The 21778-nt window shown below is 46.7% G+C and overlaps 1 protein-coding gene across 12 annotated transcripts in view; it reads left to right on the forward strand.

Annotated features, from left to right (window-relative positions):
- ADGRB3 (adhesion G protein-coupled receptor B3) overlaps nucleotides 1–21778 on the forward strand; it is a 444111-nt gene that overhangs the window by 309 nt on the left and 422024 nt on the right. For 9 of the 12 annotated variants that reach the window (XM_064164125.1, XM_064164131.1, XM_064164132.1 and 6 more), the window contains exons 2-3: nucleotides 1031–1763; nucleotides 2872–3640. In XM_064164125.1, coding sequence (XP_064020195.1) covers nucleotides 2887–3640 — 754 coding nt within the window. In that variant the 5' untranslated portion in view covers nucleotides 1031–1763; nucleotides 2872–2886. Of the gene's footprint in view, nucleotides 1–192; nucleotides 301–1030; nucleotides 1764–2757; nucleotides 3641–21778 lie in introns of those variants that run through there. The other 3 variants (XM_064164126.1, XM_064164128.1, XM_064164127.1) reach the window with 3 other exon arrangements.

Genomic DNA, 21778 nt, shown 5'->3' on the forward strand with positions numbered 1-21778 from the left:
TGCCTGGGGGGCATGGGGTGGTGGCATTTCCATTTCCCCCCATTTCCAGGGATTACAACCGGAAAGCTTTTTTAGCATGGGATTTCAGGGGAGAGGAGGAGGAGGAAGCGGCAGAGGAGGACGGTGGCGGGGGGGGGGGGGCGGACACGGGCTTGTTGCTGAAGGATAGCGAGGAGAGGAGACAGCGGATCCGGCATGATCTCCGCATTCACTTAGCGCTGCAGTTGGAAAGTTAAGACAAGTCCGTTTTGCGGAGGGCTTTGCATCCCTCAGAGTCGTTTCCAGCGAGAAAAACCTGAGGTTTGTGCACGATAGGGGGGAGGGTTGGGGTGGTGGATTTTGGAGGGGAGGAAAGGCGGAGGGGATGGGGGGGTGAGGATGGCTGTTAGGTTAATGGGAAGTTAAAACCAGAGAAGGCAGTGGGGGCTTCTTGTTGGAGGGGGGAGGAAAAAAACGCCATAAATCAGTGGAGTGATGGCGCCGTCTATGTTCGGCTAAACTCCGATGTCACCTAGAAGATCAGTTTGGGGAATATCCAAACTAAACGCCCCTTTGCTTTGCAAGGCGAAGAGGCTTCCTCCCCCCTCCCTATTCCCAAATGGGCAACCGTAAGCCGCTGTGGCCCTTCTTTAACTCCCTCCTCCCTAGAAAAGAAAAACGTATTTATTCGTTTATTTGTTAATCTGAGTGCCTGATCCTTTCCGCGAGCAGATCCACTCTCTTATTTATTTAGCCGTACTGGGAACTGACTGAAATGCTGCCATCACACTCAGCTGGGGGGTGTATGTGTGTGTGTGTGTGTGCACTCAGAGAGAGATTAAGACAATGCTGTGTCTCACCAGCCTTGCATGAACAAACCCACAACTGAAATGAGGGCTATTTGATTGCATTTCCTCAGAGAAAACAGCCCAGCACTGCAGATGTCTTTATTTCTCTAGTGCAAGTGTTACATAGCATGGGAAAAGTCTGAGGCTTTTTCTTTTTCATTTTCAAACAGAAAAGCAAGTAAGTCTCCTTTTTTGCTTTCCAGATTATAAAAATTAATCCTTTTTCATGGGTGGAATTCCTAATTTAGACACTTATTGTCACATTGGCTTTCAACGCCTACACCATCCTGAATAACACTGCGCAGAACTGCGTTGCCTGCAAAGTGCTTCAGCAAAGGGGAAATTGTTTCCAGAATTTCTGATAAGTTTCTCTTTTTGAGACTGTCAAATGCTGTACCGGCCCTGTTTGGAGAAGGAGCACCCTGTTATTCATTGAGATGGACGCTCAGGAAGGAGGAAATCCGACCGTGTGGAGAGACCTGGCAGCAGCTCCGCTTTCTCTCGCTTCTTAAACCTCCGCTCTAAAGAGGGTTAAAGTTGGTGCTGCTTTGCCCATTTCAAGAGTCAGAGTTTGAATTGTAATCTAGGAGATACGAAAATCTCTTCAAGGGAGCTTTACCCAGTGATTTGCTGTGTGTTACGCAATGGGAGACAGAAGATGCCTTGCTGTTTGGTGAGGAGATGAAAAGCTAAGCAAAGACACACATCCAAACTCAGTAACTGGTGCCTCTGTGTGTGCATGTCTGCCTCTGCTTACAGAGCAACAGCGGAAGAGACTGCAATCTAGAGAGTTTGGAAATTAGCTTGGCGTGACTTCTGCCTGCTGCTGTTTGACAGCAGAAGGTGAAAAAGCTGCTCACTTGTAAGGGATAAGCAACGTCTCAAAGGTTAATGCTCAAAACGTTCAGTCTGAATTTTTTGGATAACGTTACGGAGGTAAATACAACTTCAGATTTGCTTTCTTAACCTAGGCCACTGTTGAAAGAGAGAGCAGAGCATGTGGAGGCTGGGATGCATGACAGGTGCAGTAAAACAGCTTCATTTGGAGATAGTAGCAGAGAAAATGTAGCCTGCCTTTCATCGTTCAGCTGCCTATCTGCAAAACACAGGAGCTAATCAGACAGTACAAGGTAATTCCTAGTAAGAGGGCAAGTGCAGCCCATTAGGTGCAGAGATCCTGCTGTAGCACTGGCAGCTCTCTGGAGATGCTGGTTGGAGATACTAATCCAGTGATCCATTTTCTGTATCCTAAGAGGTTGTAGCAGATTGGAACTGTTACCTCAAAAAGATAGTGCTCAGTGACAGTGGCAGACCACCATTAGTGTCATCTCTGTCTTCGTTGCCTTCTCCCATAGTCTCAAAATGTTACCATTCTCTTCATCTCAGTGTTTCTGGCCCCGCTTTGCTTTTTGTACAGACCTCTGAGTAGCAGGAGGGCCAGGCTGAAGGCATGGAGGTGCATGGGAGATAATGCTCCATCTGGAACACATTTTAAAGTGATAGCTGTCATTCTTCACAGTTAGCTGCTCGGACTGGACAGAAACATTAGTAGATCTAACGACAAGACGCTGCCGGCTTCCTTCTTCTGCTGACAGCCTGCATCTGCAGGTGGCTACAGCAGGCTACTTAATTACTTCTGGAAGCCGGCAAGAAACTATCTTTTAGTCGGTCTGGTGGTGTCTCTAGGTGTTTTTACCTGAAGTTGAGCAGTGATAGTCGCACCCTAGAGAGGAGAGGACATTCCTATTAATATTTCAGTAGCTGTTGTGTTTTTTCCCCCCTAATCTGGCCGTAGGAGACACTTGGCTGCGGCGACAGCCACGCGATGGCACTGTGCACACAGCAGCGAACCCGGCCCTCGCGTTATAAAATAGCAATCACCTGCCCTTCTTTCTGAAAAGGGGCTCTAACTGCAAGCTGAAAAACAGCTGCCTCCAGTATTTGCAAGGAGTTTTGGGTTTGGTTTTCCTTTGTTTTGTTTTTTATTTTTCAATGCGTGAGGAATTCTACTTGCATTTTTTTTATCTCGTTTCATCTCCTGCAGGCCAAATGACATAGGATGAAGGCTGTTCGTAATTTGCTGATTTATATATTTTCCACCTATCTGCTGGTTATGTTTGGATTTAATGCTGCCCAAGACTTCTGGTGTTCCACGCTGGTGAAGGGGGTCATTTATGGATCGTATTCTGTAAGTGAAATGTTTCCTAAGAACTTCACAAACTGCACTTGGACGCTGGAAAATCCAGATCCCACCAAATATAGTATTTACCTGAAATTTTCCAAAAAGGACTTCAGCTGCTCCAACTTCTCCCTCTTGGCTTATCAGTTTGATCATTTTTCCCATGAAAAAATCAAGGATCTTTTAAAAAATAACCATTCCATAATGCAGCTCTGCGACTCCAAGAATGCTTTTGTATTCTTGCAGTACGACAAGAATTTTATTCAGATCCGCCGTGTCTATCCTATCAATTTCCTGGGATTACAGAAAAAAGAAGAAGACCAAAAATCCTTCTTTGAGTTTTTGGTGTTGAACAAGGTGAGCCCAAGCCAGTTTGGGTGCCATGTGTTGTGCACTTGGTTGGAGAGCTGCTTGAAATCGGAGAACGGGAGAACCGAGTCCTGTGGGATCATGTATACAAAATGCACCTGTCCTCAGCATTTGGGAGAGTGGGGAATCGACGACCAGTCCCTGATGGTGCTCAATAACGTGGTCCTGCCCCTCAACGAGCAGACCGAGGGCTGCCTGACCCAGGAGCTGCAAACCACCCAGGTCTGCAACCTCACCAGAGAAGCCAAACGGCCGCCAAAAGAAGGTAAGTACTTCTTGGAGCAGGGGCCGAAGCCCACACCGGTGTGTAGGTCCTGCTCCTGGCTCTCTTTGATATTCACATTCATTTGACGTGCTTTCCACTCCAGCTTGCCTCTAGACCAGGCTAAAGAGCTGGAGGAGATTTACACTGCTGCAGGGCAGGGAGGGCTGCATTTTCATTTCTAAATTGGCCTAACCTTCAGCACCGTTGAAAACCTCATCAGTAGGATCCATCTGTTTTCAGCCCCCACTGACAGTAATTCCCACAGGTGGTGAGCCTGGAATCGTTCTCCCCTTGCCACCTCTTTACTGCACCCATCCCACCACAAAGTCTTGTCCCTCTTGATAGTGGTCTTTGCAAGGAAAATGTTTTCCAAAGGCATGCAGGCAACCTGACTAAAAGACCAAGAGATTCACCATGGTGAGCACACCTGGGGCCAGACCATGAAAACCTACGACCAAACCACAAACCAATGCAATGCTTCAGGGTGAACCTGAGAGGTCTCATCCTTCAGGGTGAGAGATGTGAGGCATCTCAGAGAGTCAGGGCTTGCCAGCCGCTCTGGGAAGGGCGGCTGCTCTGCCCCTTCTCCAGGCAGCCTGGGCTTCAGGAGATGAAGGCTCTGAATCTTAGAGCAGCATTAGTGTGGGGGGGTGTTGATGTCTCAGTCCCAGCAGCTGCTTTGTGTCCCTGCTGGGAAAGGAGGGATTATGGAAAGGTGAAAAGATGAGGGTCCAGCGATTAGCATGGCAGCCCTCTACCTAGCTCCTCTGCTTCCTGCCTCCTGTTCTGGCCTCCGGGAAGGTTGTGGGGTGATTTTGGAAAGGACATTAAGGGAATGAGAGGCAGGGAAAACACAGGCTGAATCTAGATGAGGGGCTTTGGCTGCAACCTGTGGGTGAGGGGGGGTTCACCCAGAGCAGCCATGTGGGAATGGGGGAAGGGGTGGATGTGCCCGTGCAGCAGAGGGATAAATCACCGAGCCAGGGGATTGCATTTTAATGCAGGAAATGTTCCCTCTCGCCTTGTTTTCTGCAGAGCCACAAAGCTCCCAGTCTGTGGCGAGCTGGTGCCAAGCGCCCAGCCCCCAAGCCCCCCCAATAGAAGTTGCTTTGTGGAGGAATGTAACATTGACACGTTGTTAGGAGAGGATTTTCTTTAAGGGCAGCCAAGCCCCAGTGCTGTGGGAGAAGAAAAGCTGAACTCGCTCCAGCTGCCGCCGTGCCAGCGGCCGCGGGCAGGGCCGGGGGAGGAGGGGAGGCAGGAGGGGCACTGGTGGTGTCCTGCAGGCCACTGACTCTCCCACCGCCCGCCGCAGCAAACTGAGCCATCTTTAATCCCAGGGAAGCTCTTCTCCTGCAGAAAAGCCTCCTAGAGAAGGCTGCGCGGCGGCAGCGGTGGCACTGAACGGCGTTTCCAGCTAAGGAGCGCCCCGGGAGGGCGGGCGGGAGGCGAGCCGGGCGCCGGGCGCTGCACCCAGGGGCCCGTGGCAGCTGTGTCGCAGCAGCCTGGGGCTCACACCGGGCCGGGCTCACACACGGCCCTGAGCGGGCCCTAGAACTCGAGCAGGGCTTTTCTACACGAAACCCCCTCTGCCTCCCTTGTGTGATTCACGAGGCCCACCCGAAAACACGAATGCCGCAGAGCCGCGTGGGAGCCGCAGCTGCGGTGCCAGGCCTGGCGCTGGTTCTGCCCCCGCAGACCCTCACTGCTTCCCTCCCCATCCCAGCCCTGAGATCCATCCTCAGGCTGGGGAGCCCGGGGCAGAAGGAGTGCAGGCACAGCAGGGCACCGAGAGCCCTTCATTGCGCCCTCCAGAGCAGGCTGAGTGCCAGGGGGATGCGTGTCTCCCAGGTTAAAGCACCTGTCTCTGAAAGCTCCGCCCTGGAAAGGACAGGGGAAGCTAAGGGCAATCAGTCTTCTGTTTCTCCTTACATCCTGAAGCGTGTTGCTCACATACTTTGCACCCAGCTGCAGACGTATTTCAGTTCATGCCCCTACTCGTGGGTTTTCCTGGATATGAGCTTGAGTAAGAGCATCCTTCCACCCCCTAACATCCTGTGATCCTGTGAGGTGGAAATGTTGCTTGGTAGATGGAAGGTTTCCTTCACTTGTTTTTCACTATACTTAGTGGGTTGTTTTCTGCTGGTTTTGGTGGTTTGATTTTTGGTTGTTTGGGTTTTTTTGTTGTTGCTGCTGAGAATTTTAACAGCAATACAATTATTTCAATGTTTTACTTAATTACTTCATTGCACTTGGAAATTGTTCATCAGGTTGTTACTAAGAGTTGTAATGGCTTAGCGAATTAGGCCTCGTTGTGCTTCTCAATAGTGAGATGCTCTTTAGCTTCCACTCGGTGTTTAAAGCATTTTCCCCCCTTTCCTCTGAAGGCTGAAAATCTGCAAGAGAGATTTGTTGAGCCTTTGGTTTCTGTAGCTGTGGGCACATGTATCAAGCACATCAGTCTGTGTGTGCATGAAGCTAGTCAGTGGGTTCAGTTAGAGGCTTTCTGGAGGGCTCAAGACTTAAGAGTATCCCTGCCACAAGCGTAATGGAAGTGATCAGTTCTGTCGGCTGATTTTTATCAAGAAATGCAAATTTTGTTTTCACAGCCAATCTGGTCCAAGTTAGAGCACCAAGCAAAAAAAAAAAGGTAGAGCAGTCACTCAGAAAATGATTTCTTGATTGGTAGAACTCACAGTGGTAGCTGAGAGCAGAGTTTTGTTGGTATGAGTTGAATATTAAGGGGAATGGAGTTTGCCAAATGCCGTGAGAGTGCTCTGGGCTCGATAAGGTTGTGCTTTATGAATGTGTGCATTACTTGGAGGTTTGGTGCTGCCATTGCCTAGCAATAACTTTCAGAAAGGAATTGCAAAGGCCTGACAGCTTTCCATAGCATTATGCATACCCCTCCCATCCTTCAGCTCGGCTTTCATCAAGCTCGACTCTATGAAGTGCAAAATCTTTTCCCAAAACGATTTCCAGTCACATTTTAAAAACATAATGTAAAGAGAGAGCATTTAGATTAAAGCCTCCTGTTTCTGGGGTTTGGGTTTGGGTTTTTTTTTTTTTTTTGAACTCTGAATATTTTTACCATTTGGAATATGATAAATGGCTTAGGAAAATAGATGCAAGTCTGTTTTTTTCCCCTTTTAAATAGTGTTGTGTTGTACAAAAGAGGTGACAAGTGTATAATGGATGATTGTGTTTCTAGGAGTGCTGAAGTGTTGAACAATAAAAGGAACCAAATCAAAACAGGGAAGCTGTAACAATTTGTTTTATTTTATTTCTATATAAAGTGGTCTGGAAATAGGTGGTTTAATCAGCATTTCTTCTGTAGGCAGAGCATCTTTGGTGTCACTGATTACAGCACTATTGAAAATTGCCTTGTACCTGAGGGCCCACATTCATTGTATCTCAATCCATTTCCATAGCCTTGTATCTGAGGACCCACATTCATTGTATCTTGGTCCTTCTCCATAGCCTTGTATCTGAGGACCCACATTCATTGTATCTTGATCCTGTTCCATAGCCTTACACCTGAGGACCCACATTCATTGTATCTTGATCCTTCTCCATAGCCTTACACCTGAGGACCCACATTCATTGTATCTTGATCCTTCTCCATAGCCTTACACCTGAGGACCCACATTCATTGTGTCTTGATCCTTCTCCATAGCCTTACACCTGAGGACCCACATTCATTGTGTCTTGATCCTTTTCCATAGCCTTACACCTGAGGACCGAGTTTCATTTACCTTTATCCTTCTCCATAGCTTTACACCTGAGGTGCTTAGCCTGGAACAAAGCACTAGCAAACAGATCTCTGGCAGGGTCCTGAATTCAAGGACTTAGGAGAATTTGTCCTCTTGATCTTCAGTGCTGTGACTGAAGTATCTCATGAAGTTTCTGTCAATAAAACAAGGCTGAGGTCCACCTTCTGTGGACCTGTCAAGCCTCCTGATTTTATTATTGATGACAATGAGAATATAAAAATAGCTTTTTTTTTCCCCTTCATCATGACCAGTACAGAGCTGTAATATTATTATGTTTTTTTAACAGGTAAGTTAGAGTGGAACTAGAGGTTGGTATCCCCTGTGTTTCACTGCCTGGTCTGGCACGACCCCTCATAAGACAGTGAAAATAATTCTTTCCTCCTCTTACTTTCAGCCAGCACAAGAAAAGAGGGAGAAGAGGATATTCACATTAATTAAGTCTTGGCATTTGGAGTTCCAAGCTTAATCTTGTACATCTTGTTCAGCCAGTCTAAAATAATTTCAGCAGGGATTTTTAATATGCTGGAAATGTAGCCATTGCTCTACTCTGTCACAGATTGTAACAGCTCCCTGTATTACCAGCATCTCAGGATTCAGCAACTGATTGATTGATTCTTTTTTTGGCCTGGTTTCAGATCTGGAAACAAGAATGATGTCTGAACAGTGCATTTGCTGTCTGTTTAAAACAGCAATTTAGGAAACAATGTTGAATCCCAGGAAGATGTAAGATGCAGATAGTTTGGTGAAGCTTTTGTGGCATCTATGCATTTATTTTTTGTGGTGCTCTGTTGCTGCACACCTTCTGTTGCTTCACACCTCCTGTTGCATACATTTAAGATGAATTTATAATGTTTATTAGCTACTCAGAGGTGAGTAGGCTGGACAGAAAGTCATAGGCAGTAATAATGTGTCGTAGCATGGCTCCAGTGGAGGATTTAAACTGCTAAATCAGTGCAGGATCCATCTAGGGAGATGAACCTTTACAAAATGGAGCCTGATAACTGTGTACTTCTACAGGGATATTGAATGTTTAGTGTGCAACAACTGTTTGAGACTATATCAGATTTTACAGGATAAAAAAGAAGTAGAACTGGTGTCCAGAATATTAAAGGAGAACAGCAACACACTTGGAAGACTTCATATCCTGCTGTTTGCTTGAGTTCAAGGGGAAGGTGAACACTAATGGGAGACAAAGGAAGCTGAGCACTAATGGGAAAACAGCCTTTTTAATTTTGTGTCAAGGGTATTTTTCATTCTGGCTTCATTCAATATTCCCTAAAAACTTCAAACTGATAGGCTCAAATAAGCTGTAAGCCTTTCTGAGCTGTTTGCTGCCACACTGTGATGGGCAGTTTGAGCTCACTGGAAATGGAGGATGTAAAGAAAAATCATTTCACTTTCAGTATTGCTTTTTTAATGGCCTAAATCATCAGAGAAAGCTTCATAAAATCAGAGCTGTTGTGTTTCTTCTTTCTGGGTCTGGTTCCTAGCTGAAGGAGATGTTTCATAATCTCTGGTGGATTTCAGCGTGCTTCATATCATGCCCTTCTTAGCTGACTTTGAACCACCTCCCCCCCAACATTTATATTCTTAGTACATATTTGGGTCACTCTGGACCACTTGTAACAGGATGCTGTATCAGAGCCGTGCAAGTCCTTATTCTAGCCTTATCGTGGCCTTCCTGTATTTGAAGGGGCCTACAAAAAAGCTGGGGAGGGACTTTTGAGGCTGTCAGGGAGTGACAGGACTAGAAGAAATGGAGCAAAGCTGGAGGTGGGGAGATTCAGACTGGATGTGAGGAGCAAGTTCTTCAGCATGAAAGTGGTGGGAGGCTGGAATGGGTTGCCCAGGGAGGTGGTTGAGGCCCCATGGCTGGAGGTGTTTGAGGCCAGGCTGGCTGAGGCTGTGTGCAGCCTGCTCTAGGATAGGGTGTCCCTGGGCATGACAGGGGGGTTAGAACTGGCTGATTCTTGTGGTGCCTTCCAATCCTGACTGATTCTATGATTCCAAGTCTGACTTCGGATTCCTTAGTTTTGTTTGAAGGGACGTGCTGTAGCAAAAGCATTAATGATCAGAATCTTTTCTTCAATAAGCCCTACTTTTGTTTCCAAGGATTCTGTGCTACCACCACTGCTTCATTTTGTGCTGCATTCATCATTTGCACCTGATTTACTTCAGGAAATATAAAACTTCTTGGCTTGATGTAAAGTTTAGGAGTTTGCTTTCAAAAGTAGTCAGCGGTTCGCAGGTGGGAACTGAATTTGTTGAGATTTGGAGCAATCCATAAGTGAATTTGCTGATACCTTCACAAAGAAAAATACCCACTTTCCTTTACAGGAGGAAAAGCCAATCTCATTGGCTTTGTTTCAAGCTATTTAAATACTTATTAGTAAATAGAGATGTTCTGTGTATCTCTGTGTCCAAGTGGTGATTTCTTTGCTCTCAGTGGTTCTGTCAGTATTTTGTCCTTCCCATACTAACCAGATGCCATATTCCTTACTTTATGGGAAAGGTCAGCCTGCTGCAGTCGAGTATTTGCCCTGCCTGCAGCAAGATCACAACTGTGCTGTGTAGAGTCTGAATACCAGTTTGTCATGAGCTCATTGCTGGCTTCAAACACTCAGGGCTTCAGTGCTGGACTATGTTGGAAGCTGTGTTAGAACCAAACCCAGAGTTTGGGTTTCCCAGACTGCCATTTTTGCTTGAATTCAACCTTTGTTTCTGTGCATTATTGCACATTGTGAAGCTTTCAGCTGGGGACAAATGCTGCTAGATACATCCCTTCTCAAGAGCACAGAATGTTCATAGAATCATAGAATGATTTGAGGTGGAAGGGGCCTTAAAGATCATCTAGTTCCAACCCCCCTGCCATGGGCAGGGATACTTCCCACTAGACCAGGCAGGATGAAGAATGGGGAAGGTCTGTAAATAAATTGAGTGTCAGACTGAAGTCAAAGCATGTTCAAATTAGGACCAGGATTCTGACTGCTGCTGACTCCAGTGACCAAGGAACTTGGCAGTACTGAGTGCTGTACCATCAGGTATTTAACTCTTTTGCCAGTCTTTTTTTACCAGTGAGATTGTTGCCTTTAAATAATTGGAATCATAGAATGACTTTGGTTGGAGGACACCTTCAAGATCACCAAGTCCAACCATGAATATTTCCTACTTGCTTGCCTTTCTCATACCAGTAAGCCTGTTGCTTTCAAATACCATGAACCATTGAATGATTTTGGTTGGAAGAGAATCTCTAAGATCACCAAGTCCAACCATCAACCCAACACTGTCAGTTCACCACAAAACCATGTCCCTCAGCACCATACCTGCAGTATGGTGAGGAAAAGATAAAGGTCTTCTGAGGTGCCAGCAGGTTTTATAAGGGTATATATTTTTTGCCAGACTCAAGATGGCTAATTTCTATAAACTTTGCAAAAACAACTGATGTGAGGTCTTGCGACCATTGGATGGCTCTCAGGAGATGTCTGTCTCTGCCATGAAGCAGTTGGGTGGTCTTCAGAGTGACTTGTTTTGCATCCCTGGGCCCCTGTTTCACCATCTCTTAAGTAAAGGGTGATGGTAGAGACTTCTTTTCCGGTGTTTTTACAGTATTTACAGTTCAGTACATGAGAGCATTAGCAGTTGCTTCTCTCCCTTCTCCAAACTTCTGTTACGCTTTGGGTGAGCAGAGTATCCAATATGACTCCTGTGTTTTGCTCCTTGTCCTCTGCTTTGGACAAATATGGAAGTGCTCAGGTGTAGCACAGTTAGAGAAGTTAGTGGTGGTCCTGTTTCCATAGTGGAATTTCAGCTGGGAGGTCTCAGTGACATTAGTGAGAGTTACATTATGACATGGAATTACAGAATGGGTTGGTTTGGAAGGGACCTTAAAGAACATCAAATTCCAGCCCCCCTGCTAAATGCAGGGACACCTTCTACTTAACCAGGTTGCTCAAGTCCTCATCCAACCTGGCTTTGAACACTTCCGGGCTTGGAGCCTCCACAGCTTCTCTGGGCAAGCTGTTCCAGTGCCTCACCACCCTCATGGAGAAGGAATGCTCAACATGAGCTAGCAGTGTGCATGTGCAGCCCAGGCAGCCAACTGTGTTTTGGGCTGCATCAAGAGAAGCGTTGCCAGCAGGGCAAAGGAGGGGATTCTGCCCCTTTACTCTGCTCTCCTCAGATGCCGCCTGGAGTCCTGTGTGCAGTTCTGGAGCCCCCAGCACAAGAAGGACATTGAGCTGTTGGAGCCACTCCAGAGGAGGCCACCGATATGCTGAGAGGGCTGCAGCAGCTCTGCTATGAAGACAGGCTGAGAGAGTTGGGGGTCTGCAGCCTGCAGAAGAGAAGACCTTGGAGTGGCCTTGCAGTATCTGAAGGGAGCTAGAGGAAGGCTGAGGAGGGACTATTGACAAGGGCTTGTGATGACAGGACAAGGAGGAATGGGTTTAAAGTGGCAGAGGGGAGGGATGTTAGGATGAAGTTGTTTGCAGTGAAGGTGTGAGACACTGGCACAGGTTTCCCAGGGAGTTTGTGGATGCTCCTTTCCTGGAGGTGTTCAAGGCCAGGTTGGATGAGTCCTTGAGGGACCTGTTCTAGGAGGAGGTGTCCTGCCTATGGTAGGGGGTTGGAACTGGATAAGTTTTGAGGTCCCTTCCATCCTAAACCATTCTATGATTCTAAGAATTGCTTCCTAATGTGAAAGAGAAGATTCATCCTACATTATAATGTGGTAAATTGCAACAAGTAGCAACAAACATCTCCTTTTACTGATAGAACAGGTCCAGAGGAGGACCATGAAAATGATCAGGGGTTTGGAGCACCTCTGCTACGAGGGTAGGCTCAGAGAGCTGGGGGTGCTCAGCCTGGAGAAGACAAGATTTCAGGGAGCCCTAATAGGAGCTATTAGGGCCTGAAGGGGATGCTAAAAGAAGGATGAGGAGGGGCTGTTTGTAAGGGCCTGCAGTGACAAGGGGAATGGTTTGAAAGGAAAGCAGAACAGATTGAGATTGGATGTGAGGAACAAGTTCTGTACCATGAGGGCAGTGGAACACTGCAACAGGTTGCCCGGGGAGGTGGTTGAGTTCCCCTCTCTGGAGATACTCAAGATGAGGCTGGGCAGGGCTGTGGGCAACCTGCTCTAGTGGAGGATGTCCCTGCTGAGTGCAGAGGGCTTGGACTGGATGAGTTTCGAAGGTCCCTTCTAACCCAGCCCATTCTGTGATTGTGTGATTCACAATGCAGGTGCTGCAGTTCTCCATCTTGTGCAGTGTTCTCTGCTTTATATGTAGTCACTTTCTTTAGTGCATGATTATAAGATCTATTACATTTAATAGCTTCTCCTGTCTTCTTCTTACAGTAATTTATTCTCCTCTCTTCACATCTCTCCATATTGCTGTTTTGTTTGGTTTTCTGTTTGCAAAAGCACAGGGTAAAAAAACAACTGCTTTGTGTGTTGGTGTACACAGAGGGATTTTCAGAGGAGACTTTCCTTTTCTCTTCTCAGGGAATTAATTTTATGAAGTTTGTTCAGTTGTGTTTTATCAAAGGATTCCAACTCCAAAGTTGTTGCAGCTCTCAGATTGAAGTTTAGCTGCTCATTTATAAATATGCAGTAATTGTAATAAAACAAAGGTCACTGCAGAATTCCCTGGGGCATTATTTGCATTCACTGTTAACAAGTAATGGAAAATGTTCCTTAGGATAGAGAAAGTTGTACATGATATAAAGTACAAATTTACAAATTATGCATCACTGATTTATGAATATTTCAGAGTTTCAGCTCTTCCTGGTGCTGGTTGAATCTCCAGAGGAAGACAGTCAAATTTTTCAGAGTCATCCTCAGCTTTATTAATCTCATAGAAAAAAAAAGAACTTATAACTAAAGGCTTTGTCAAACTCCTAACACATTTTGCCTGATGGATTTGCCACCATCAGAATGGGTAAAACCAAGCTCTATTTGTTCATAGAATTTCATAGAATCAAGCAGATTGGAAGAGACCTCCAAGCTCATCCAGTCCAACCTATCCCCCAGCCCTATCCAGTCAACTAGACCATGGCACTAAGTGCCTCATCCAGTCTGTTCTTGAACACCTCCAGGGATGGTGCCTCCACCACTGGGAGGCCAGTGGTGGTGGTGCTGTCCCCTGCAAAGACCAAACTCCTTACTGGAGGCAAGTTCCCCATGCTATCAGTCTAACTTGGTGTAAATAAAGATGAGATTAGAGCCCAGAGAAGAGATGTGAAGCAGTGCCTGCATGTGTTCCTGCTACCAAAAGCAAATTATTTCAGCATTTGTATTAGTTTAGGTTTTTCTTTTTGTTCTCTCTAGTTTTACTTTGGAAACCATCCCTGACATTTGCTAGCATAAAGCAGATGCACTTCACCTCAGAATTTGCCTACTGCTTGTTGTGTTTCTTTCTCTTGTAGCTGGTTAAGCCTGCCTCTTTATCTGCTTTGGTTCACTGTCTTGTGTTTGTTCTTCTTTATTATTCATGGATTCATAGAATGGTTTGGATTGGAATGGACTTAAGGATCATCCAGTTCCAATCCTCCTGCCGTGGGCAGAGACACCTTCCACTAGACCAGGCTTCAGAAGGCCTTGTCCAGCCTGTCCTTGAAAGCAAAGCATGTAGAGTTCAGTGAATCAAAGAATAGGTTTGGTTGCAAAAGTCCTTTCAGATCACCCAGTCCAACCATTCTCTAACTCTGCCAAGGCTGGTGCTAAGTCCTGTCCCTCAGCACCACATCTCTGCCTCTTGGAAACGCCTCCAGTGACATATTCAGATTAAAATTTCTTTGCTGGTGCTGAAAATACAGGCAACTGTCGAGAATTTCTTCCTCATCTCCAGTCTCAGTCTGCTCTCCTCAAGCTGAAGAGCTTTGCCAAAGGAGGATGATGGATTCAACTCTTAGCTGTGGATAGTAATTAACAGGACCTCCAACCCTACCACTGGAAATCCTTTAAGTGGGGCTTTGTGACCCAGTGGCATCACCTGAGAGACGTTATCACAAGCTGCATGTAAGAATCTGAGACCCCATTGCTGCTGAGATAGCTCTGGCCTTGCCCCCTTACCTTTGCTGAGCGAGGTCAGCACACCAGCCAAGCAGAAAACTCTTCACCTTGGGGTTAAGTTGGATGATCTTGATGTTGGGTGAGTGTGTTGTGATGGGCCAGCTGAGCCTCCATCAGTATCAAAAGGTGGCACAAGGGAGAGCTGACAGGACAGTGGTGCTGCTTCAGATTTTCTTAGGCAATAAAACATCAAAAAATCCTATTGTCATAGCTGTTCTAGTGGGAGGTGTCCCTGCCCGTGGCAGGGGGCTGGAACTGCATGATCCTTCAGGTCCCTTCCAACCTAAACCATTCTGTGGTTCTATAGTTTTAATGTGGATTATTTCTTTGAATCTTAAATGATTCACTTTTTCTCCTACGTTTTGCTTCTCTCTCCTATCAGTCTTTTCTTTGCAATCCCTTCTGTGTGTGTGAAGAGGATTTCAACTGTCTGCAAAGCCTAGCACTTGAGCTACAAAAAGTGATGGGTTTTATCCTTGGTGGTGCTTGTGTTTGTTCTGTGGCATTGGCTGATGGCTGCAGTGATTGGCACACGCACAGATGCTCCATGGGCTTGAAGGTTGATGGATGTTGCTTCATGCTGACAAAAGGAGAGGAGGAAAAATGCTCAGCACTGCAGGTGTAATGTGAATACAGAACCCAGTCCAGCTGCTCTTGTCTGCACCAGATGCCTAGGAAGTCACTAATAACAGAGAGGGCACCATGAAGGTTCACTCTCCTTGGAAGGGAGGAGGGTGCCAAGGCTGGGAGATCAGCCAGTCCCAACACCTGATACAGCTGAGGGAATTGTGGATAAGGCCAAAGGCTTCATCTGATTGTCACAGGATGGTAGGGGTTGAAATGATCTCTGGAGATCATTGAGTCCAAGCACCCTGCCAAGGCAGCCTCACCTAGAGAAGGTCACACAGGAGCACAGCCAGGCAAGTTCTGAATGCCTCCAGAGAGGGAGACTCCACCACCTCTATGAGCAGCCTGTTCCAGCAGATTTGGCTCTCCCTCAGTATTCAGCACTGGTGAGGCCGCAGCTTGAGGACTGGGTTCACTTTTGGGCTCCTCACAACAAGAACAACATTGAGGTGCTGGAGCAAGTCCAGAGTAGGGCAGCAAAGCTGATGAAGAGTGTGGAGAACAGGGCTGGGGAGGAGCAGCTGAGGGAGCTGGGGGTGTGCAGTGTGGCGCAAAGGAGGATGAGGAGGCTCTCTACACCTCCTTGAAAGGAAATGGTAATGAGAAGGGGATTGGGCTCTTCTCCCTAGGATCAGGTGATGCAAGGTGAGGAAATGGCCTCAGGTTGCACCAGGGGAGTTTTAGGCTGGAGATTAGGAGAAACTTCTTGACTGAAATGGTTCTCAAAGCCTGGCACAGGCTACCCAGGGAGGTGGTTGAATGCCCATCCCTGGAAGTGTTTCAGAGAGGCAGAGCTGTGGTGCTGAGGGCCATGGTTCAGCCCCAGGTTTAGTAGAGTCAGGGGATGGTTGGAGTTGATCATAAAGGTCTTTTCCATAGTGCAAACAGCAAATATCTGCAGCTGTTTCCTGCTTCTCCTAGCTAAGGCAGTGCTCAGACCCTTGTGATCTTTATGCATGTTGTTTACAGCCTTAGGGACCAGCAGATATGGAGTGCCATGGGGAGGAAGATTTTGGAATTCCTCCTTTTAGATGCAGACCTTGGAGGTGCTGATGAGGTGTGGACATTTCTTGGGTCTCTGTTGTAAATGCAGCTTCTCTGCATCACTTGCTTTGCACAGGGTATTGTTACTCCAGCACTGCCTTGCCTTCTGCTGGCATTCTGAGGATAAACACATCTAAGTTGGTAGTTTGCTCAGTAATCAGGATCGTAAAGGCACTTAAAATACATAGATTTTGTCATCTCTGCTAAACCTGAAGGATTTTTCCCCCCTACAATTCTGATGAAAAGCAAATCCATAGTGTCTCAGGTGTTTGCTGCTGCTTGACCTGACAGTGGGATTTTATTGGCCGTTTGGCAGATGAAATATATGAAGAGAATGAAGGACTCTTACATTTATCTTCTCTTCTATGCTTCTAAAGGTTTGGATAATGGATTTTTGTCCAGGTGAAATCTGAAGTGTGGCAAAAAAATAGATTTTAGTTTCACAGCATAACAAGTGCAGTAACTTCACAATGAAAGACTCTGTCATAAATAAGGCATGAATCATACAATCATGGAATGGTCTCCACAGGTCATCCAGTCCAAGTCCCTTTGCATTCAGCAGAGACATCTTCCATTGGAGCAGCTTGCTCACAGCCCTGTCCAGCCTCGTCTTGACTATCTCCAGGGCTGGGGCCTCAACTACCTCCCTGGGCAACCTGTTGCAGGGTTGCAGCAGCTTCCTGGTGCAGAACTTGTTCCTCACATCCAATCTCAATCTGCTCTGCTCTCATTCCAAACCATTACCCTGGTCCTGTCCCTGCAGGCCTTTGCAAACAGTCCCTCTGCAGCCTGCTTGTAGCCCCTAAAGGTCCTGGTAGGCTGCTGTTAGGTCTGCCTGGAGCCTTCTCTTCTCCAGGCTGCACACCCCCAGCTGCCTCAACCTGTCCTGACAACAGAGCTGTGCCAACCCACTGATGATTTTCATGGCCCTTCTCTCCATCAGGTCCATGTCCTTCCTGTGCTGAGGGATGTAGCATGTAGTTGTTTTTCAGACAAGTCCAAATTCCTACTGCTGTGATCATTTATACATAGTTAATGAAGAGTATTATTCAAGTAAGGGAGATTTAATTAGAAGCAGGTTTGCCAGGAAATACCTCCCATTGAAACTGTGGGTGCCTTAAATATCTCTAATCAATAACAGAACAGGAAACCATTACTTTAACACTAATTTATCTAAATATTTATCTAAATAACATCTAAGCAAATTCATGGTGACAATAATAAGAATGAATTCCTATCAAATAATCCAATCTAAATCAATATTAATAGTAAGATAATACCAATTTTCTAGGTGTGGATAAATATTCCTTCTTGTTATCCTACAGCCTATCTCACAGAGTCACAGATTACATTTGATTGAAAGGGACCTTCAGTGGTCCTCTTGTCCAACCTCCCTGCAGGCAGCAGGGACCCTTCCTACTGGATCAGGCTGCACACGGCCACAGCAAGTCTGAGCTTAAATGTCTGCATGGTTTGGGCCTTAACCACATTCCTGGGCAACCTGCCTATTAAAGGTGATCTTTGCTTTGGCAAATGAAGGAGGATGGCTGTGGTGATCAGCAGAGAAGTCTAAGCAGACCTTTCTGCAGGGCTAAAATTAGCTTTCACCTTAGCTGGACAGATGGAAGGGATTTGTGTCTGCTCTATGGATTACCTCAACATGCAGAAAAATGTCAAACAGTGGAGATTCAGCTTAGGCTGCACCAGAGATTTCTGGAGGAGAAAAGTTCTAGGGGTGCCTGATCTCTTCTTCTGAAAGGTGCTATGGTGGCAGGACAGCAAAGTAGTGGAATCATGGAATGGCTCAGGCTGGAAGGGACCTTACAGGTCACCTACTCCAACCTCTGTGGTGTGGGCAGGGACAGCTAGACTCAGCTGCTCAAGGCCTCATCCAGCCAGGCCTGGAACACCCTCAGAGAGGAGGCATCCACCAACCTTCCTGGGCAGCCTGTTCCAGGGTCTCACCACCATTGTGCTGAAGAACTCCAAACCGTTCCACCTTGTCCTGTCTATAGACACCCTCAGGAAAAGTCTCTCTGCAGCCTTCCTATAAGTTCTGTTCAGCTATTGGAAGAGAGGGATCTTGCCCTTTGAGCGCAGGGATTTGCCCTTTGAGCGCAGGGATTTGCCCTTTGAGCACAGGGATCCTGCCATCTGAGCACAGGGATCCTGCCATCTGAGCACAGGGATGCTGCCATTTCAGGAGATTTCATGCCTTTGGCAGCCAGGCAGAAAGCCTGCTGGTAATCTCCTCTGTTCCTTTGACAGCCATGGCTGGTGGTGGTAGTGAGGTGCTGGCAAAGACAGGGAGTGCTGTGCTGATCAGAGCACACATTCTGTGCCTGCTGACTCGAAGGTGCTCACCTCCCGTTCCTCTCTGAGGCAGAACCGCAGGCCCCAAAGTCCATTTCAGCAGATTTGGTCACTTGCAGCTCCCTCAGAAATTGTCACATTGCCCTGATGAAGCTAAAGGCTTTGAGCAGGCTCCTTACTTTGCAGCTCCTAGCACAAGGTTTATGCACAGACTTCAGCTTCCCTTGAGGTGATGCTGGCTGTAAGCAGGGCTTTTACCTCTGTCTTGTTTTTGTTCCTCTTGGTCTGCTTGTGCTTTGTCTTCTCTCTGGGTTGTTAGGTCTTTACATTACTCCTTCAGCTAAACCCTCAGATTTCCCAGAAGCTTGCATTTTCACAGAACTCCTCTCTTATTAGTACTCTAAGCTTACTGTTTATCCCTTCTGGGGCATAAAATAGATGAAGTAAACAAACACAGAAGCTTTGGAGGAATTATAAGTGAAAAAAAAAACACCAAAACCACCTTGAAACAAAAGAGGAACAGGCTTTAGTTCAGCCAGCCCAAGAAATGTACAGACTTGCATGATGAAATGAAATCCCTGCATTCTGCTCCCCTCTGTTCTGCCTTGGTGAGTCCCATCTGGAGGATTGTGCCCAGTTCTGTCCTTCCCAGTTCAAGAGGGACAGGGAATTACAGGAAAGAGTCCAACAGAGGATGAAGGGACTGGAACATCTGTGTGATTTGGAAAGGCTGAGAGCCCTGGGGCTGGTGAGTCTGGAAAAGACAGAGAGGAGATCTTATGAATCTTTATCAGTGTCTGGTGGGTGGGAAGAAGAAGGTGCCAGGCTCTTGTCAGTGGTGCCCAGTGATAGGACAAGGGACAATGGGCACAAGCTAGAACACAGGAGATTCCACCTCAACATGAGGAGACACTTCTTGGCTGGGAGAGTGACAGAGCCCTGAGGCAAGCTGCCCAGAGAGGTTGTGGAGACTTTCAGGACCCCCCTGGATATGCCCCATGGACCACAGTTCTCTGACTTGTTTCCTTCACCCAGTTCTTAATCCCCCTCACTACCCAATCGTCCAAACCACACTCCCTGAGTTTAGCTGCAAGGATGTGACTGTGCCTTAATCTAAACTACCTAAAAAGTCTCAGAAATGAGAAACAATGGTGGAATTCTCTCATTTATGAGCACAAACGAGGAGCAAATGAAATGATTCAAATAAAATCACAGGATCACACCATTACAATAAGCCCTTTGGTGTATGTGGTGCATTTTTCTGCCTTAAATTATTTAGAATAAATGATTTAGAATAAACTTGCTTAAATTATTTAGAATAAAACCCTAAAAGCTGAGGGAAATGGAATAATTGTCCACCTAGAGACAGATGTCTCTAATGATGTCATGAATCATTTACACTTCCATTTGGGGGATCAGAAATGGTTTAAATCAGTTCTTTATAGCAGAAAAAGAAAAAGCCCCAAAGTACCTCAGACTCTGCTGCTTTTAGCCTGTTGTGTCTGTGAGAGCAAAGAGATGCTGTAGGTTGAAGTTGTCCCCTGGATTTTGCTGTGGTTGTCTCTGTTTGACTTGAGGATTATGGAATGTTAAATACTGTTAGGAAAGAGTAATCCATGTGAGGCTGGTTGTCACCTCTGCCAAGGCAGCAGATGGACTGCTGACCTTTCCAGGGCAGTGTGAGATCTCTGTGCCTCTGAGTGGCAATGGTGCTGGCATCACACTTGCTCTCTCAGCTGTCCTCATTCAGACTTCATGTGGAGCAGTGAGTAGCTTTACTGACCAGTCCCCCCATTACTGGGCTTTTTTGGGTTGTTGTTCCAGGAAAGGCTAAGAATTCCCTCCTTTCCATCACCCTGTCTCTGGCACGTTTGCCACAGCCACGTTTGTCCTCATTCTCCCAGGTGGGTGAATTCTGAGCTCTGGCCAGGTGCCACCTGTAAATACCTCTGTTCCCGCAGGAGGCCTCTGCAGCCTTGCAGCACAACTTTCTGTTTTCCAAGAGGTTTCATGGTTTACTTTTTGTACAGCACTCCTGAGCCACCTGACAAACACAACCACACAGCACCCACCTTTAGGGCGCTGCCAACTCAGTGTGCCACTCCAGGGCAATCTGCAGTGAGGCAGTGCCCGCTCCAGGGAGACCTTAGAGCTGCCTTTCAGCATCTGAAGGGGACCTACAGGGGAGGGACTGTTTAGAAGGGCTTGGAGTGATAGGACAAGGGTCAGTGGTTTGAAACTGGAGCAGGGGAGCTGGAGGTTGGACTTCAGGAGGATTCCATGATTTTGTGATTGAATAATTCTATGATTCCATGCTTGTATGATTCAATGATTTTATGATTCCATGATTCTGTGATTCCATGATTCCCTAATTCCCTGATTCTGTGCCAGGACAAAGTGGCCAAGATAGTCGAGCTGAAGAGTAATAAATAATTGTGGAGAACATCTTCCAAACAAACAGTTCTGCCTTCATCCTTTGAGAGGAACATCTTCCAATTCTGCCTTCATCCTTTGAGACAGTTTGATGGTTCAGGGCTACCAAGAGATGGCATTAAAAAACCCCAAGCCCAGGTAGCATTTTCTCTCAGGAAGCAGAAACAGGTTCGAGTGCTGTCCCTTTGTGCTAGGTCACAGCTGTTACCCTGCTGTTGCTAGCTTCTGGCACTGAAAGACAAGATAAAGCACCACTGCTGAATAGTGTTCTGGATAAGGGGAAAGGGAGAAGAGACAGCCAGACAAGAATATTCCAAGTGAAAGCTTGTAGGAGAAAGATAAGGCAGTGGAAAAAAAGGAGGAGATTAATGCTAGCCAAAGGGGTACAGATGATAAGAGTTTTCTTCCAACATCACAGGAAAAAAGAGGAAAAACAAGAAAGGCAGGAAAGACTGAAGGGGAGGATGTTAATCTGGTGAAAGGAGCTGAGTTTGGAAGCTGCTTTTTAGGAGTAAAAAATTGAGGGTAATTTTACAAGAGAAAAGAAGGACTTGACAAAGGAGGAATAAGGTCAGCTGGTGAAAGTGCAGCCTGGAATGGCTTAAGTTGGAAGGGACTTCAGAGGTCATCTACTCCAACCTCCAGCCGTGGGCAGGGATACCTCTCAGCTAGAATTGGTTGCTCAAGGCCTCATCCACCCTGGCCTTGAACACTCCCAAGCAGGAGATAGCCACAACCTTCCTGGGTAGCCTGTTCCAGGGCCTCATCGCCCTCACCCTCCAGTGAACAGAGTTACAGAATGGTTGGACTTGAGTGGTGAGAGCCTGGAATGGGTTGCCCAAGGAGGTGGTTGAGGCCGTGCCTGGAGGTGTTTAA

Source organism: Pogoniulus pusillus, chromosome 25, assembly GCF_015220805.1.
Source record: "Pogoniulus pusillus isolate bPogPus1 chromosome 25, bPogPus1.pri, whole genome shotgun sequence".
In the NCBI taxonomy this organism is placed as follows: Eukaryota; Metazoa; Chordata; class Aves; order Piciformes; family Lybiidae; genus Pogoniulus; species Pogoniulus pusillus.